We start from the raw sequence: 21,143 nt of genomic DNA, 5'->3' as shown, positions 1-21,143 counted from the left end.
AGGGTTTCAATCCATTGTTTGTTGATTGGACTCAGGAAGATCTGGATGCCTCAAATGTCTGTTTCATCGGAAGATCGAGTTTTGACATTTCGATAAAAAAATTACAAGGTCAAATAAAAAAATTAAAAAGAACGAATCATCCACAACAATGGACATTTATAAAATAGATGATGAATTTTCCTTTCGTGCCAACTTTAAGAGCTGCAATGGAAGGGAAGATTTTCAGTAAATAACAACGCTACTTTACACAAAATTATCATTTGGTGATAATTTTCATGTAGTTTTTTTTTTTCTATTTTTTGGACTTTTTATCATTGCAGTCACTATAAACTGTAATTATATGAAGACTGCATGAATAAAAAAATGTGTTCCATTTAAAAAAATGTAAAAAAAATAAATAAAAAAGGTTTAATGGATCCATATGATTAAATCCACATGAAAATAGCTCTGGAATAGCAATCACAATAAGAACAACTTTATTAATGCCCACAAAGCAAAATAAAAACCAAAAATATATATAAAAAGAGAAGCCAGCATTCTCACTTTAACACCAGGCAGCCATTCCATTAAAAAAAAATGATCTTCAAATCCTACCGAGGTGTTTGCCCCAAGCTATGGATTGAATTGAATGGGCCTCTCTCCACTCTGCCATAATATTGAGGCAGTCTAAACAGATTAAAGTGTTACAGCAGGATCACATCACAAAAGCTGCTCCTTGTTGCGTGAATATTATATCTACAAATGTCAAGAAATCAGGAGGCTCAAGGGACTTAACCGAGCTCTGACAGCAACACGAGTGCTCGTTCTCAGTTTAACATCAATCAAGAACGTGTGTGCGTGTGCGTGTGTGTGTGTGTGTGTGTGTAGGAAACAAAGCCTGTTTGCATACACAAGCAGCATGCCAAAAGTTCATCACTCGCCGGGGTATGAAAAGCAAAGCGCTGTGTCTGGGGCTTGTCTGTTGTCAGTCTTATACCTCGAGAGCCAGACAGAGATGTCAAGAGGCGTACGGCCCAGAGTCACGTAAATGACATTGTAAATGCAAGATTACAGCGTGAAAAAAATGTAAATCCCACTGAGGCAACCAGGCGATTACCATTTAAGATTAGAAGATCCAAAGCTGCACGCGAGTAGGCAATGTGGCGCGCGGCCGCAGGAGAAATCCAAGCACGTACACTTTGAAGATTTCTGAGTTTCCCCTCCCTCAGCACACATGATGATTTTGATTTGGTTTGACAGCAGTATGTCGGCTGTGTACAGCAATTCAGAGGAAAGCCCAAACATTTTCGTTTTCTTCGTAATAAGGGGATTAGACAAGCACTCAATATTACAATGAACGATAAACCAAAGGGTGCTCGATGACACCGTTTACATTTCTTCACCCTCTTTCCCCTAAAGCATATGCTTTTGCTTTGGTGGTGGTTTCCACCGGATTGGACGGGGGTCCAGTGATACGTTAAACCCTGCGGTCAACATATAGAGCCGGATTTAGTCAGTGCCAAAAGTGCCATGACGTGAGCTCACCCAGGGTGGTCCAGCTCAAAAGAGGGGTCTTTCCACAGGGAGAATGTGGATACTGTAAACTTTTAACAATATATATATATATATATATATATATATATATATATAAGCAATATGACACAAGCAGGAATGCTGATTGTGTGTGAATTTTACTGTTTTTAATCCACAAAAAATTAAGGCCAGTTCACACAGAAAGCAATTTTGCCTTTTAAAATGGCAGACGCGGGGCAGTAAATTGAAAAAAAAAAACAAAACAAAAAAAAAACAAGTAAATTTAGATTTTTTTAGACTGCTGCGTTATGTGCGAGTTGCTGAAAAAAATGTGACCAGAAAAGTCAAATATGTCCATCTACTGCAGACAAAAAGAAAAGCAAGCAACTTGTTTCGTGTCGCAGAACAACTCAACAAATGAGTTTTGGGTAACACTTTATTTTACAGTATCCTTGTTACATATGTTACATGTACTTACCAAAGTAATGCATAATTACATGCAATTAACCCTCAACCAAACCCTAATTATACCCTAACACTACAGTAAGTACATGCAGTTGCTTAATAGCACTCAGTACTAAAATATTAAACTACATTGTAACAATGACACCTTAAAATAAAGTGTATAACCGAGTTTTGATCACTGATACAGAATAAATTGGACGAATGACAGGGTGGTGATGGTGTAGTCAGAGGGTAAGACCAGCCCATTCTCATCCCAAGGCGTCATATACTGACGCTTTTGACATTTCGTCTACATCCAACGTACATGGCACCCTTTAGCGTCAATATGAGACGCAAATATATATGGGCCAGAAGGCGCCTCCTAGTGGTGTAACCCTAAACCTACCCCAGAACTAAACCTACCCTAACCGAACAAAGCTCTGTGCATGTTATATAGACGCTAAAGGGTGCCATGTGCGTTGGATTTAGCCGAAATTTCAAAAGTGTCACTATATGACACCCTAGGATGAGAAGGCGTTGGTAAGACACATGCCTTTGGTGTGAGCGACCCAGATTCGAATCCACTGTGAGACACCCTGAGCAAGACACTTAACCCCTAGTTGCTCCAGAGGCGTGCGACCTCTGACCTTTAGCATTTGTTGGTCAATTTGGATAAAAGCGTCAGCTAAATGAATAAATGTAAAGTAAATAAATGAATGAACGATTCACTAACTCACTAATAGATAGCCACTAGTTCATTCCTGGATGAATCAGTGTTTTAGTCCCTTTAAGACAAGTCATTTCACTCGGCGGCCATCTTTAAAGCGCCTCTCGGGCATGCAAGTGCAGCTCCTATCTCTTTAAATGGGGAAACATCAAATTCTCCAAAAGAAGTTCGCCAAGCCTACGATTAAATTTCGAAATTTGAAATTACCAATGAAAATCTGACAACTGTCAAATTTTTGTTCTAAACGCTCAAATAATGACAGAAAATTAATTTTTCAGACTGGATAAAGCTAATCAGCATGCGCAGTTGAAGCGTGCGTCTGACTGTTTCTGTAGGAACCGGAGCTTCTAACGGCAGCTGTAGTGAAGCGATGACTTTACCAATCGGCGATTGGCTCTTATTTAGAGGAAGGAATTGTTCTGCCATATTGCGTTGCACTTTTCCGCATTCATTGGATGAAGTCTTAAGGGTAAAGAGGGAAACATCTGCAAAAGATTTAGCATCAGCTGACCATTAACCATATCAAAGAGGTGGGACCAGCTGAGCAATGAACAGTTCTATATTCATTCCCGGACTTTATCTAGGATTTTCTCCAAAATATGTTGGACTCTCATACACTCAACAGTCACAGATGTCCTTACATAGCAGGAGGAAAGACAAAGTTACCAAAATGACCGTATAAAATCCATAGACTAGACATGATGCATAAGTACGCAGTATCTTTGCTGTTATATCAGCACTTGTTGTATAAATATCAATATTAGCTGTTAGTGCTGTTGTCCAGGAGTCTTTATTGGAGAATAAAAACAGTAATAGGCTACTTAATTGTTTTTAAGACTTTTAAAAAGAAATACTACATTCTTGCTGGTCTTCATATTAAAGAGTGGATCCTGATAGTCGTTTCATCTGAATGGCAATCACTCACTGGAATTAGCTTCCGACACGCTCGACTTTACCAATCGTGCGGCTCATGATGACAGCCATAAAGGATGGTGGAGGACCGGCCCTCCTCGAAAGCGGCTCAAATTTATTAGTCACATCGCCCATCAATCACCCAAATGGATTTCCAACTGCATTTTAAAAGCTAATTTCCCTGCACTGATAACCAAAACTATCAGGCGACCAGCATGCCAGTCATTATTTACAACTGCTTTGGGTCTTTTTTTTTTTTTTTAAATGCATCACAAAAGACTAGTATAAAAAATGTGTGTATCCCCCTCTCTCTACCACACATTAAAAACACTCTCAGAAAGTGAGAACAAGATTTAGGACTCTCGTGTCCATAGGGCATGTGTTGTTTGTGAAAGGCTGTAAAAATTTGACAGCTATGATTCAGTATAAAATGGCAAAATGGGAAATAAAGGAAAGGATAACAATTTAATCTTAAAATACAATATATATAGCTGTGTTCCTTTTTTTTTTTTTTTTTGGAAAGCCCAGCTGCAGATATGATATATTGGGCTTTTACATTGGTATTGTGGGGGATTATGGGATGCTGGTTCATGAGATGGATTACCCTGTTACCGTGCTGCTCCGCAGGGCTTGAACGGTCAAAGCAAGCAGACCTTCATTGTACATCTCCAAAGATTCATTTAAGTGGGGGGATTCAGGGGTGCAACTGTTTCTAAGTAGACAGCTGTTTTGACCACCTCTGAGTCTCTTTGGTCTAATAGAGCCTGAGTCTTCTGAGCGGAGCCTTTTTGAATTGTGCATTGTTCTAACAGACAAAAACAAATAAATAAATAAACAAGGATTCCCAATCTCAATCTCTGAAATTGTTTCAAAACGGTCAAATAATATTTTATTATTATTTGGCCTTTGGGACATGAATTCATACACAATGTCCAGTGTCTCTTTCCCCGTATGGTTGTATTTGCTAAGTAGTAGCTAAATATTTGAATATATAGGTTAGTGTACAAGTGGTTTTCTATACAGTATATGCAATAATGCTTAAAATACAGTAATGTCTCAGGCACTTATTTTGTGGACGGACATGAGCAAAGGCAAAATTTTCTACAAAGACAGTTGCTCAGTTTAGTAGAAGAATGAAGCTGACTCTAAATCACTATGGCAACCGACTGTCTGAACAACTGAATCTGATTTCATCACTTGACACTGAACAGTAATAAAAACAGATATTATTAAACAAATAAGACTTGTTTGCATGCTATGTGAAAAGGCCTGCAGTATGCCTATCTATCCATCCATCCATCCATCCATCCATCCATCCAGTATCTAGTATAAGTGTAGTGAATGTCCAACATATAACATATATAAAAATACAATTTATTTTCAATGGGGTTCTAATATGCCCTTTTACTACTTAGTCTTGATTTTGTTTTTGGGGTGTACTAGAATATGCTTTTATGCTTGATTGTTCAAAAAACACATTATTTTTCACATATTTTACATCACTACAGCTCCTCTCTTCCCAGTCTGGCCCAAAACACGACGTTTATTTCCTGTTTCTTTGAAGCCCCTCCTTCTGAAATAAGAAATGTGCTGTGATTGGATAGTTGTGATTGGCAGTGCTTAGCATGTGTTCAGGAAATGTCCCGCCCCTCCATAATTGCGAGTTCTGCTCTACTGTAAATATTAAGGATGGCGGCAATTTCAAACCAATTCAAGCCCGATTCAGACCCTGACAATGTTAACAAACAAGAGGATCGTCCAGAACGGATTTCATGCACTGACTTTGCAAGCACGGATTTCACAGGACGTTTCAAAGTGGTTTTTATTTTTGGTACCTTTCTTTGTTATTTTAGACCCCAATGTTATACACAATTTAATCATGATATTTGTTGGAAAACTAAGGAAATACAAACAGTAATCGATCACAAAGCCATGGTTAATTTTCCTAAGGGGTGGTGAACAGTCTTACAAAAGCGAAAGCTTACAAAAGTAGACACTATATCAACACTAATGTTGGCAAGCAGGTGAGCGGAGCAACAAAAAATGTATAATTGGAACTGTTAATATAGAAAACGCAACTACAAATTATAAGACATATTTACAAGTTGTGATCCACAAACAACAGATTGTCCTGACAAAGTGGGAACTGCTCCATTTTAGGAGAAGCTTTTGTGCGTAGCCTGCATTGTGGTTCTGGAAGCTGTTCTCTGTCAAATGTGCAGCACACAGAAAAAAATCTGGGATAATAATAATACTCAATAACAGCGTTCAAAATCAATTTTAACCACTCTAAGTTTGTCAGCCTTAGGAATGTCAAACAAATGAGTTTTGGAAAGGGATGAAATAAAACAGTGTCTTTGACAAAGCAGCAGCTCATCCAATGTCTCATCCAGTTTTTTTGCATATTCCGTGGGCGGGGATTATTTAAATGACTAACATTGTGACTTCACAAAGCCCAAAAAAAAAAAAAACACGTTGTTGGCTAAACAATTCGTTTGTTGTAATTCTTGGAAAGTTAAAGTTGAAAAGTGCAAAAACATAATAGGACCCCTTTTAAATTACATTTAATAAACCTAAGTTAAATAAAATAATAATAATAATAATAATTACGATATGCCACATATTTTGAATGAATCACATTTTATTGCAAATATTAACATTTATTTGTTTGGAAAAGTCACCAAATTCAGATTTTTGTGGTAGATAAAACACTGATGTCATTATAAGTCACTATATGGTTTATTTATATATTACGGTATATAGCATATAATCCACAGTAATCCAATTAGAGTTTGTCAGTTAGTCTGCATTTGCTGTTTTTAATTCATTGGTTTATGGAGCCCATCCAGAATGATGCATTTGGCCGGGACACTAAATGAACATTAAATGAATGTTTAATTGACAGCTCAAGAGAAGAATACAGTCATGATCACGGTCACTGAGGCCATTGATGATTATCTGGAAATAACATCACTACAGATAGTCTCTTGTTGTGGCAAATGAGAGAATGGCAGGGGAATTCAATAAGGCACCATTATGTTCTCATTAAATGCTTCCATTGGGGACATAAATGGAACATAATTAGTGAAATAGCAGTAATCAACGACTGGTTTCTATTTTGGGGGTTGTCTGGCTTTCCTCAGTGCCACACTGACTCTCTGACGTTACGGCTGCCATTCTTCATGTTCATGACACAAAACACACGCTCAACACTTTCAATGAAGTTAAGCCAAGACGTGCCCTCTCTATTCCCGTCACATACGTCTGTTTAAAATTTAGTAACTAATACAGCTTGATCTTTTGGGTTTGACAGCCAAAATCCATTCCAAGATGGAGATTATTTAATATGCTTTTATGATTTTTTTTTTTTTTTTTGAGACAGTATTCCTCATGGAATTGCACCTCAGATGGAAATTATTTACGCTTGAGGTAGCCTAACTGCAAAAGCCACAAAAAAGGATGCCTCATGCAATATTTAAAAAAAAAACAGCTTTTGGTAAACAGATCTTCTCTGAATATATTCTCTAGCTTGAATTTTTCATCTTTGTCCTGGCTTTCATTTCTTCCAAACTGTGTATATCTAAATCAAAGCCAATTCATACATAAACACTCAAGAGTATCCGGGCATTTTTCAAGTCTCATCCTTCAAGTTAAACATTTAAGTATGATGCAAGTTGCGGTCTTAAAGGAGAACTCCGTTCCATTTTAACATTGAGCTCATTTTTTTTTTTGTTCATTTGCAATGGGGAATGTTCTAAACCTGATTTTAGACTCTTAACATCCTTGATTTGTCATTACGATTGCAGGCAACATCACTTTTTGTTGATTTTGTCTGTACTGACAGCACTCCAAATGTACAAAAAATGAGCTCTGATGTTAAAATTGACCGGAGTTCTCCTTTAAAAATAAAGGTTGTAAAACTGTGTTTTCACAACGATGCATTATTGGTTCTCTAAAGAACCTTTTAGTGAACCGTTCTTAACATTTTAATCATTTAAAGAACTTTTTTCCACTATAAAGAAGCATTTCTTTAATGAAAAAGTTCCAAAAGTCTTCATGGAACCAAAATTTTTAATTCTGATTACATTTTGTCTTTATAATCTTTGAAATGTGACAAAATGTGATACATGTGATAGTCCACAAACCAATCAAATTACAAGACTGAGTATTTTTCCGGTAAGGAAAAGCCTTGATTATGTATCTGAATCAAACTAAAATACTTGAGCAGACGCATAAAAAGCACTTTGGCTGAAGACCGGCAAGGCCTGCACTGCGGGTCACTGCTTTGGATGAAGACAGACGCGGCTGCCTGGGTGAGAGACAGAGTTCTAGTACAGGTCAGGCGTCCCTTCTCGCCCGTTTCGGCAAACCGTCCATCTCTCGTCAAAGACAGAGCCAACAGAGTGGGAAAACTCTAGCAGTCGCGCTCTTTTCTGTTGGAATTGATGATCGTTCCTACGGACCTCTTCCCAGAGATAATTAGCACAGGCTTTGAGGTTAAGCATGCCTAAGGGGAAGTGACTTTGTGTAGGTCAAAAACAATCGGAGGGGTTTGTGAGTGAAAGAATCGTTGCGAAAGTTTCTAGCTTGCAAATGGTGGCCACATGTCGTCAGCTAAACAAACTTTTTGGAACAAAGGAAGCTTCAGTGGAAACTAGCATAGTGGACTTTATTTCAAGGCTGTAGAAACAATAATGAATGTCATTCAGGGAAAGGTGTGGCTAAAGAGTTGTTTTAATATTTTCTCCATCAGTCTTCAAATGTCATTTGAAAGATCATTTGAATCTGATTGTTCTCTCCTGCTTTCCCTAATTGGCTTAAAGAAATACTGTAGAAAAATTCAGTCACATACCCTCCCCCAGTTGAACACCAAAACACAATTTTTAAAGATTTATGCCTGGTTCAGATTACACTTTTTTTTTGTCTGTTACGATAATCACTGTGTCAGATTACGCGATTTTGACTCCTAAAATCTTGTTGTGTCCTGGACAAGACACATGTCAGACAACACATTGCGTCCTGACCAGTCATCGCATGCCGACTTTAACGGTGCGCGTGATGTCATCGAGAAGGCGAAACTAGTAGCGAGTGACTTCCGGAAATGAACGTAAGCAAACAATGGATGAAGCGGTGAGTGTTGTATTGGCATTGTATTGTAGTGTTGTATTCATGTGTTCATAAAAAAGTAAAAACCCGTCAAAGGACATGTTCCTGGATTGCTTGAAGAGGACTGTATGGGCTGTCTATCCTCCAAAGAGAACCTGAGGTAAAATATTGTTTTCTTATAAATTTGTACTTTTAGTTTTAACGTTAGCACCATCGTCTCTCTTCCGTTTTGCCATTTTTGAAAGTTGCGTACGGAAAAGCTTCCGAGCTCCTATTGGTCAACCTCATACATGTGACGAAACCGTCGTGGACGACCGTTAAAGAAACATGCTAGTCTTTTTGTTGTGATGTGAAGCATCGCAGAAGTGACGTAGGTTGTCATCCACTATGACACACTATACGATACAACCGAATCTTGAGTCCGACGCCCGCTGACATTTACGAATCCCCACGACACCCTACGTCAAACGGATCGTGCCAAATCGGGCTACAATCGTGTAATCTGAACAAGGTATAAGACAGACCATTCAGGACAATTCATAGCAACCAAGTCTCTTAAGGTCCAAAACGAGCATGTTTGTTCTTTTGAACTTTCTATTCATCAAAGAATCCTGCATAACATTTATCACAGTTTCCACAAAAATATTAATCACCACAACCTGTTTCAGAAGGATCATGTGACAGTTTCTGAAGGATCATGCTAGTTTAGGGTTGGGAAGATTTTTCAGTGTTTTTGAGTAGGGTACAATGGGGCTAAATGCAAAATATACGTTTGTATACTGAACATTTATGGAGCAACAGATTTTGCATGAAAACAAATCATAAAATTGGTTGATCATGCGATTATCGATCATCATAATTATTGTGCCTTTTACCTCAAATATCATACTTTTACATATTCTTCTGTAATTGATAAACTTGCTTAATTAGCTTGAACAAAACGGAAAATCATTAAGAAGACCTTTGTCTCAATTATATATTCAATAATTGCTTCTTAAATATATATATTTTTTAAACACATCAATTATTAGATCAAAGTAGCAGAGAATCAACTTTGCGCTGCTGTCCTCAATCGCGTCAAGGATCAAGTCAAGTTACTTATATAGCGCTTTACAATATATTGTATTAAGCCAAATAAGCTATACAGTGATAAAAGGGAAAATAATCAATAATGCAAATATGAGACAAATTTAAATTCTAATGTGAAGCAGATGTTAATCAGCTCGAGTCAGGTCAAACTTCTTACAAAAAAAAAAGATCACTCAAATTCTCCTTTGGTACTAGAATAATAAAATCATTCAGATTTGGAATGACACGTGGTTGGGTAAATAAATGACAAATCGTTTTTGGCTCTTTATTTCCTGTAATTCATACATTGGAAACTCTGATAACAGTTGATAGGCCTAAGACCAAAAATCCCATTTTTTTTTTTTGGGGGGGGGGGGGGGGTCTAAACCCCATAAGAGCAGTATATATTTCCCTTCAATTGCTGCTATTAGATTTGATAACCTTTCAACCACTCCAAGTGAGACTACTTAACCAAGCCATATGTAACTGGAAGGCTCCTTTCTATCACCAAGTTATTATCCAGTACGGGACTGCTGCCATCCATCAAACAACAGACCACGCGCACCGTTATTCAAGGGAAATGGTGCCTCCCCTATTCTCCACCTCCAACAAATCAATACATGCCACTACTCTCTATCTCTTGACACTGTCTTTTTTCTTCATCTCCCTCCTTACAGTCAACAGAAAATAGAAAAAAAAGTAATTATACAAGAGAAAGTGTTGACAATCAATACACAAGTCAGGTTAAGTTAAGGTCTGAGGTGGTCTAGGTATGCTGGTCCTCCGTCAGCTGTCCGCTAGTGCTGACGTTGACAAAGGGCACGAACACAACACCGGGACGTCTGTCCACTGTGACCGCAGACTTTACTTTTTTTTGTCACGGACAGCCATTTTGAAGCAATTAGCACCTGAATGACTGGTTCAAGGTACGTTAAACTCTAGGAAACGGACGCTAAGAATGAGTGTTATTGGACACCTAGCACAGTCAGCTACGCGCTATTGCGTGGCAAAAAATGCTGATTGGAAATCGGTGGACGTCAGCTTTATTCACTGTGACATGATGCTTGGGAAGAGTGCTGAGACCGAGTGTGTTTTGCACACCTAGTATGAGAATTGAAACAGACAATGGCTACGTTTTCATTAGCATATTACCAAACTACTTGTACTGTTATTGGAATACCAAAAGTTTAGACAACTTTGATTAAAAAGAGAAACGCATTATAATTTGACTCCACTTCCCGAAGATAGCAACGTAATGCAACACAATTAAGTAATGCGTTTTGTTTTTAAAAGTGTGTAATTTCTGTGCTATTTATTTACTATGGATATGATAATGGAGGATTGTAATTGGCATAATAACGAAACTTAAATGAGTAGTTCACTTTAGCTGATAATTTACTCACCCCCATGTCATCCAAGATGTCCATGTCTTTCTTTCTTCAGTCGAAAAAGAAATTAAGATTTTTGATGAAAACATTCCAGGATTTTTCTCTTTATAATGGACTTCAATGGGAACCAAACGGTTCAAGGTCCAAAAGACACTTTCAGTGCAAACTGCAAACGGGCTTTAAACGATTCCAGACGATGAATAAGGGTCTTATCAAGTGAAACGCTCGCTCATTTAAATAAATAATTTCATTTTATAAGCTCAAATGGTCGCCTTGCTCCGTTCTTGACTCTCCTGTTTGAACTCGTTATCAAAATGAACGAATCTTTATTCATGTCATTTGGTTCATTCAATGAACGAAATTAACAAGTTGACTCGGGAAAAGATTCGTTCAATTTGATGAATGAGTTTGAATAGGAGAGTCACGAACGGATCACACCCTAACCCCAACAGAGCATGTCTTTTGGACCTTGAACCGTTTGGTTCCCATTGCAGTCCATTATATGGAGAAAAATCCTGGAATGTTTTCATCAAAAACCTTAATTTCTTTTCGACTGAAGAAAGAAAGACATGGACATCTTGGATGACATGGGGGTGAGTAAATTATCAGCAAAAGTTATTTTTTTTAAAAAAAAGTGAACTACTCCTTTAATTGAAAACAATTTGGATATAACATCAATTACAACATTTTAAAATATCCTATTAATCCTATTAATGAGTACAGATAAAATAATGAACTTAATACAGGATTACACAGAGAAAAGGTCAAAGATTTGAGATCTTTTTAATTGATTATGACAAAAATGCGCCGTTACCACCAAATATGACTCGAGAATTAGAGAGCTGGATAACAGACCAGTGACATGCAAATGAATTGCTCCATGATTTTTCAATTTCATAGATTTCTTTTCCATCATTAATCCCGACGCTGACGTCTTCTCACTTTTGACACGACTGAACTTTATAATTCACTGGTGGAGGTCGGAGGTCAACAGGAGAGGGAAAGGAAAATAACTCCCTCAGAGGAAAGCGAGAAGAAAAAAAATCTGACATCCAATTTTCGACTTGATTTATCAGTGTAAAGCCAAAATTGATAGTGTGTCATTACTGGGCTCAGAGCTGTCTGAGCCGTCCTATCAAAGCCTTCTCCTTCTGATTTAGCAGCACAGATCAATACAACCCTATACTGTTTCAATTTGAGAAGTATTGATTTTCTGATGCCGACTCAATACAGGGGACATTCATCATCAGGCAAGCATAAAGTATGATCGAACTGAAGATTCCTGGGTTGGAGTTGGTTATTTGGCTTTCAGCTCATGCAGCCATTGAAGAATTGCAATGCAGCGTTGCATCTTCACATCTCTTGGTGCTTCATCCTGACGGATTATTCAATTTTACACAACTGAGAACATTTATTTATCTAATAATGTGCATAATTGCTTGTCTATGTTGTTTGTTAAAATTCTAAAGAATTTACAGTTGCTCCGCAGAAAAAAAAAATGGCGAAAATCAAAGGGGTGCTCCAAAGGATCATGGGAGCGTTTGTGTTTTCCGAAGCCTAAATGTGAAAACATTATTTTGATCATTTTTCATGTGTCCCTGGGCTGTAGCACAAAGTAAAAGGAGAAAACCAATCAGAGTGCGTTCATGCTTAGAGACATACACAAACACACTAATACAAATATATTTCAGGCGGACATGTTAACACACACATATGCAAAGTACACGCATGCTTCAGAACACCGCAGGCTTTCTATTTTACAGAAGCCGCATAAATGGGAAAGTTAATGTAGCATTGAATAAGACTAAGCTGCTCAGCTGTAACAACGCCTTGAGCTCATGAACATATTGCATCATTTTTCTTCTCCAGCAGGTTACCATTAAATTTGAATTTGTTGGAAGTTTTGTGGGACCATTTACAATGTGCCCCAGCTCAATAACCTTTTGTCTCAATGCAAATGTTATGCCTTCCAGGTGGTTTTCATAAATATTTGAATAAGTCTGAATGGTGGCAGAGACTTTCAGCCAATTCACGGTATGTAGATATTTAGTAGGTTTTGTAGTTGGTATTAGATGCACTTCATTATTATGGCATGAAGGACTTTGAGGCGATGAATTTAAGGCAGCATTTGAGAGTTTCGAAACCACAATTATATTATTATAATATATTCAGAAAATGGTGAGACTACTGTCATTTATGGAGGATTGTCAGTGCCATATTCATAGATAAATTGCTTAATTAAGTAAAAAGTATAATAAATGCAAATGAATGAATTACATTGATAATGAGATATATATATATATATCATTATCAATATAATTCTTTCATTCAAAATAATAAATGCAAATGAATGAATTACAGTGATAATGAGATATATACTGTATATATATATATATATATATATATATATATATCAATGTAATTCATTCATTTGCATTTATTATACTTTTTACTTAAGCAATTTATTTATTAATATGGCATTGAAAATCCTCCATAAATGACAGTAGTCTGACCATTTTATGAATATAATACAATAATATAATTGTGGTTACAAAATCCCTAATATATATATATATATAAAACGATAATATTGCAAAAGCTGCGCTTACACTGGTCACGTGACACGCGCAAGAAAAAGTATATGTATATGAACATGGAACTGACAATAACTAATATATATATATATATATATATATATATATATATATATGAACATGGAACTGACAATAACTAATATATATATATATATATATATATATAAAAAATAGTGAAAAAACAAAAGTTAAGGAAAAACTAGGCCTACATCAAACATTACAACAAACCACATTGAGTTATCTTTTCTTTTATACTGTAAGCACATGGGACATAAAATAGGTGGTCTAAACACAGACCTAAAATAAAACTAGGACAACCTACATACATATTCAGCTATGAATGTGATACAGTGCAGTTACAGCACCGCTAATGTAAGGCTCTGTGTCTGACATCATGTCAAAAAAACAAGTTCTGACAGATACAATTATGGGACGTCTAGAATCTTTGGATTCATCAAAACTGATAACAGAAGTACAATCAGTGAAAGCAGCTGAGCTATGTTCTCTATTCCTACTCACACAGTTCAAGCTGGTGTTTCTTATTGAAGTGGGTAAACATGATGCCATCATGGACATTCAACCATCTGCAGTGGATTTCACAAATTTAATTAGAAACCCACAGCCACTGTTTCTGCAAATCGAGACAATTTGGAAGGCAAATAAGTAATTGTGCTTGGTCTGTGTGTGTTTGCGTAGACATGTTTGTAGATCTTCTGGCTAACAGCCAATGCTGGCAGAGAGAATCTCAATTCAGTGATCATATATATATATATGAAACTTTTATTAAAACATTTGATAATTTTATCGTAATAAAGGTGCATTTTCTGAAAATATCTTATGTTTTAATATTGTTATATTTAGTGTTGCTTCACAAATACTATCTTGGTTGTAGGTATTTTTAGATCTTAACTGGGCAAGTAAAACAAATCTTAAGTAGTACATTTTTGTAGTGTATGTCTTTGTTGTAAAGTTAGTCAAGGTTTAAGCACATTTGAAACACCATCAATTTAAAGTGCTTTACATATGTATGATAAAGTACAAAAAAAACATACACACATTACAATTAAAATATTAAAAGTCACATAAATAAAAATAAGCATTATATTACTGTGTAATTGCTGGCCCTGTCACCAAGAGGAATTGCTAAATTCATGATTGTTTTAAAAATGACTATCATTTGTCAAATGAACAGATAGTCCCACCCCAAACTCATTGTTTGAGACACAAACGCCTTACTTATTCACTCACTTAAAGGATTATTAGGAACCCCTGTTAAATTTCTCATTAATGCAATTATCTCAACAACCAATCACATGGCAGTTGCTTCAATGCATTTAGGCGTGTGGTCCTGGTCAAGACAATTTCCTGAACTCCAAACTGAATGTCAGAATGGGAAAGAAAGGTGATTTAAGCAATTTTAAGCGTGGCATGGTTGTTGGTGCCAGACGAGCCGGTTTGAGTATTTCACAATCTGCTCAGTTACTGGGATTTTCTCGCTCAACCATTTCTAGGGTTTAAAAAGAATGGTGTGAAAAGGGAAAAACATCCAGTATGCCGCTGTCCTGTGGGCGAAAATGCCTTGTTGATGCTAGAGGTCAGAGGAGAATGGGCCGACTGATTTAAGCTGATAGAAGAGCAACTTTGACTGAAATAACCACTTGTTACAACCGAGGTATGCAGCAAAGCATTTGTGAAGCCACAACACACACAACCTTGAGGCGGATGGGCTACAACAGCAGAAGACCCCACCGGGTACCACTCATCTCCACTACGAATAGGAAAAAGAGGCTACAATTTGCAAGAGCTCACCAAAATGGGACAGTTGAAGACTGGAAAAATGTTGCCTGGTCTGATGAGTCTCGATTTCTGTTGAGACATTGAGTCAGAATTTGGCGTAAACAGAATGAGAACATGGATCCATCATGCCTTGTTACCACTGTGCAGGCTGGTGGTGGTGGTATAATGGTGTGAGGGATGTTTTCTTGGCACACTTTAGGCCCCTTAGTGCCAATTGGGCATCATTTAAATGCCACAGCCTAATTGAGCATAGTTTCTGACCATGTCCATCCCTTTATGGCCACCATGTACCCATCCTCTGATGGCTACTTCCAGCAAGATAATGCACCATGTCACAAAGCTCGAATCATTTCAAATTGGTTTCTTGAACATGACAATGAGTTTACTGTACTAAAATGACCCCCACAGTCACCAGATCTCAACCCAATAGAGCATCTTTGGGATGTGGTGGAACAGGAGCTTCATGTCCTGGATGTGCATCCCACAAATCTCCATCAACTGCAAGATGCTATCCTATCAATATGGGCCAACATTTCTATAAAATGTTTTCAGCACCTTGCTGAATCAATGCCACATAGAATTAAGGCAGTTTGAAGGCGAAAGGGGGTCAAACACAGTATTAGTATGGTGTTCCTAATAATCCTTTAGGTGAGTGTAGTTGTCTCAGCATATTAAACTGGGTTAGGAGAAAGTATTGTAATTGTATTAAATGTATTATATTTAAACTATTACTTTACCACATTCCAAATTGTTGTGAGCTATGGTTGTTGTTTCTTAACTTCCTTCTTGCTCATGGTGTTGAGTTAAAACTGTCACTTTGTACAGAATTATGCCTCTAGATCTTGGATTATATTCAGGCTGTTTGTGTGTGTTTGGTGGGAAACGGAACTCAAGTCAGTATTTTTTTAACAGGTCCCTTGAGACCATCATAACAACTGCCAGGTGCTCCAATGTGACACTGAGAGGAAGCACTTCACACACACACACACACACACACACACACATACACATGGACACAGCCTGACCACCAGTGATCTGTCTCAGAGGATTCAGTGGCCTGGCCTGGTGTGGTAATTGAGTTTGCTGACCTGGAGTCTGACCCGGTTGGAGAGCAAGAAAATGGAAAATGATATTAAATAGGAGTCACATAAAAGGACTGGCAGTGTGTGTTTGTGAGGTAATAGTGTAATACTTGCACCTAAAAAACGTACACACACCATCAACAGAATACAAGCTATACACAAATACACACACACACACACACACACACACTTACATCCACAGGTGTTGCTTCAACTACAGCAGATTTATGTCTCAGGGGTTGAGTTTTTATTAAAGGAACAGATTTCAAGTAAGTAACCAAGTTTCATTAAAATATTAAGTTCAGTGAAATGAAGGAGATTGGTTTAATCAACAAAAACTCAAAATATTAAGTTATCTAAGCCACATAAATTCTCAGCTGATTTGACAAAAGACAAAAATTAGTGATAAAAAATCATGAAAACATTTAGTTTTTAAAATGAACAGGTCTAAAGAGTGCCCATAGTTGAATAAACACCCAGACACATGCACCAAGTTGTACCTTTGTGCTACTGTGCCCCATGCTCCGTGTTTATTGGTGAGGATGTTGAGGATCTTTTGTTTCAGCTGATTGGCTGTCACATGATCACGGTGTTTGGCAGCACTGATGAGGTGATCACACATCGTCTCCTCTTCTTTTCTGTCAGCCGCATACTGTGCGCAGTTAGACTGACCAAAATATGGATGAAAGAAAGAGATAGAGATTAACATCTTAACAACATCACAATGAATCAGCATACTGAAACCAAGAATGATGACACTACATCGAGCAGGACTGAGGGATAGTTCATCCCAAAACGAAAATCCTCTCATTATTTACTGTACTCGCCCTCCAATATGTTCCAAACCTGCATGACTTTCTTTGTTCTGCAGGAACAAGATATAGGGCTCTATCATACATGCTGCGCAAGTGTTTTTTGCTAGTTTCAGCCCGACGCAGTTATCATTTTCACGTCCTGAGCCACGTTGTTTAAATAGCAAATGCATTTGCGCCCATTAGTGCAACCATGGGCGTGCTGGTCTGAAAACGAGGTGTGTTCAGCCACATTATTGGTTGCTATTTTGAGGCAAAGTCTTGAGTCAATGGCACATTATTTATTTTGTTATTTAAAGAGCGCGTTAGTAATTGCGCCTATAGGCGGGTAAACTCTGCCTATTAAACACACAAGAAATCACAGCAGCACAAAATATGTCAAATATTAAAAATAAAAGGATTACAATGTAAAAGATTAATTTCGTGTACATAAACATTGGTGGAATCCAGCTTGTCCCGTAGGTGGTCTGCTTGCACCCAGCGTTTTTTACTGGTCGCCGAGAGTTGCCGAAGTGTTCAACTTTGGATAAAACGCAGCGCTCGTCACTGTCACTTTTTAGCCACCCGTCCAATCCCAGTGGAGGAGGGGCGGTCCTAAACCACACTGACCAACTGTCACAACATTTTTTTTTTACAACAACATCAACCAACAGAGATAACCGAACAAATTTGATGAAAAAATATTTTTTTTTAGTATGAAACAAATTATCTGTGAAATCAGTTACAAGTAAACTGTGCTGCAGATATTCTGTATCATAGAAACACACAAACGTCTCAACGGAAAAAAATGCTGCGCTGCCAAAACGCTCTCAAGCACCCAAAGCATGACGTCTTCAGCAGGGCGTCTGCCGTTTTCAGCTGGCTAAAAACGCTTTGGTGGACACACGGCCTAAATGCACCTGAGCCGTGCGCTTCACACCATGCGCTTAGATTGTTAAAATAAGGCCCAATATAAACAAAGTATCAGTGTTATTTTTGTCAATGAGGTCCAGTGTTGCTTTAGGACCCTTATTGACTTTCATTTTAAGGACAAAAACAGTTTTCCGCAGAAGAAAGAAGGGTTTGGAATGACTCATTTTCATTTTTGGGTGTACTGTCCCTTTAAGAACCAAGAATGCCTTCCATTGCCATTTTTACATATATTGTAGCACATCCCCTTTAAAGTTTACTTTGTACACAGAAATAATCTTAAAACAGGCACTATAAAAAGCACTGAGACTAAAAGGCCTCTCAGACTAAGGGTGACGTGAAGCAGCCAGCAGACTTTATCTTCTCCGCAACAATAAGACTGTCTTCCCACATGGACCCCAGGGGGGATCTCTTGCTAATATTCAAAATCTAATTTCCTAACACAAGCTGGTGGGGTGCAGGGGAACAGGGAGGAGGGGCGAGACGAAGTAATTGAATTTCCTTCCTTATATTTGAATTCTGTCAGATACTATACCTCGACATATTCTTCAAACGGCCGATAACTCAATCTCCCGGTGTCATCTCGCCTTACTGTGCGCCACGCTGACAAATATCAAACGTTATTTATCACTTCAAGGGAGGATATGAGGGTTGAAAGTGACACCAGCTTAATTGTAAAAATATCTAATCTGCTTACAAAATCTTCAATCTACAGACGGAGGTAATAAAGAACAGGAAGAACAAGAGGAGGCAAGACGACGTCTTGAGAGGCAAGACAACATCTTCAGTTAGCTGGTGACATCGCATATCTGCGTTTTATCTAGTAGGTCAAGGATCCTCAAGAGCAGTATATAAAACAACCGTCTCAGACAGGCTGTGCGTTCCAGATAAGAAACTCATCACTCCATCACTGCATGTACTAGTGCGTTTCTGAGAAAGAGTGTGTGTATCCCTCATGCTGATCATGCACGTGCCTTCAGAGTTTCATATTATAGATAAATGATTCAACAGTAAGTGTTGCTAAACCTTGATTTACATTAGCAGCAACCACTGGATCACTGTCAGAATGGTACAGATAGGCTGATATGATATTCTAAGTAGTTAATGTAACATTAATCTTCACATTTAATATATTACATTTAAAGAAGTAGTTCACTTTTTTAAAAAAACTTTTGCTGATAATTTACTCTTCCCCATGTCATCCAAGATGTCCATGTCTTTCTTTCTTCAGTCGAAAAGAGTCGAAATTAATGTTTTTGATGAAAACATTCCAGGATTTTTCTCCATATAATGGACTTCAATGGGCACCAAACGGTTCAAGGCAAACTGCAAACTGTTGAAAGGGCTTTAAACGATTCCAGACGACGAATAAGGGTCTTATCAAGTGAAACAATCGCTCATTTAAAAAAAAAAAAATAGCAAAGTTTAAGTTTTATAAGCTCAAATGCTCGTCTTGCTCTGTTCTGTGATGCGCGTTTGTGACTCTCCTGTTCGAACTCGTTCATCGAAATTAACAAATCTTTTCCCGAGTCAACTCGTTCATTTTGTTTGTTGAATCAACCAAATGATCCGAAAAAAGATTCGTTCATTTTGATAAACAAGTTCGAACAGGAGAGTCACAAACGCGCATCACAGAACAGACCAAGGCGAGCATTTGAGCTTATAAACTTAAACTTTGTTATTTATTTATTAAATGAGCGATCGTTTTGCTTGATAAGACACTTATTCATCATCTGGAATCGTTTAAAGCCCTTTGAACAGTTTGCAGTTTGCACTGAAACTGTCTTTTGGACCTTGAACCGTTTGGTTCCCATTGAAGTCCATTGTATGGAGAAAAATCCTGGAATGTTTTCATCAAAAACCTTCATTTCTTTTCCACTGAAGAATGACATGGACATCTTGGATGACATTGGGGTGAGTAAATTATCAGTAAAAGTTTTTTTTTTTTTAAAGTGAACTTCTCCTTTAAGTTATGATGTACACAAGGCGTTTTTATGTCGTGAACTAAAGGCTAAAGATTGCTATTAACACCATTTTCTCTTTGGTAAAAGTCTTTTCATGAATACATTTATAATTCTATTCTATTTATCTCTAAACACTGTGCCTTATTTTTAAGAGGGGGCTAATGAATAATTTGGGGAACAGTTATTACATTTCTGTTGTAATTGGTATAAAATATAAATCTCTGTTAGCCATTGTTTTGTAAAGCCAAGTTTTTTTACATAATAAATACAGTAGGCTATAAACAGTCAGTTGTAATTGGAATAAAATAAAGTAATGTCCTGTCCTCAAATGCTTCATATATCCACGCAATTTCAACCGAGAGGTCAGTGTGAGTTTGAATAGTCTCACATTGACATTACAGTAGAGAATGGCTCTTTCGGCATCATCCTGGATATTGTATAAGCATTTGTTTCATGTGTCACAGAACGGAAGAGAGGCTCTCAGGAGTGTGTGTAAAGGTCACATCCATTTGAATTTCACAGCAAAAAGTCCTTCGCATAAAAATCACTCTCCATGCTTTCAAAGACAATCTACAGTCGGAGGTCAGGGAAGGTCTGATTTTATAACAGTAAGTTTCAAGCGGTTCACAAATTGACAATATTAAAAAACGATTAATAAATGAAAATTCTTGAATATAGCCCCTTTAACTGACAGAAGTACTAATGTAAAGACTATTTTCTGTCTCTTGATTGAAAAAAAAAAAAAATGTTTAAAATGAGACATGAATACGATCTCTAAAAAATGGTTCCTGACTTTTCCAGAGGGTGCTTAAACATAATTTTGGGAAG

General features: G+C 37.4%; 1 protein-coding gene across 12 annotated transcripts in view; it reads right to left on the bottom strand.

Annotated features, from left to right (window-relative positions):
• Positions 1 to 21,143, bottom strand: part of nbeab (neurobeachin b) — a 279,115-nt gene that overhangs the window by 98,420 nt on the left and 159,552 nt on the right. For all 12 annotated transcript variants that reach the window (XM_089121103.1, XM_089121108.1, XM_089121105.1 and 9 more), the window contains exon 36: positions 17,131 to 17,297. In XM_089121103.1, coding sequence (XP_088977229.1) covers positions 17,131 to 17,297 — 167 coding nt within the window. The remainder of the gene's footprint in view (positions 1 to 17,130; positions 17,298 to 21,143) is intronic.

The sequence above is a fragment of the Pimephales promelas genome, chromosome 16, assembly GCF_988280905.1.
Source record: "Pimephales promelas chromosome 16, fPimPro1.hap1.1, whole genome shotgun sequence".
NCBI classification, from domain to species: domain Eukaryota; kingdom Metazoa; phylum Chordata; class Actinopteri; order Cypriniformes; family Leuciscidae; genus Pimephales; species Pimephales promelas.
This window is presented reverse-complemented; position numbering and strand designations above follow the sequence as displayed.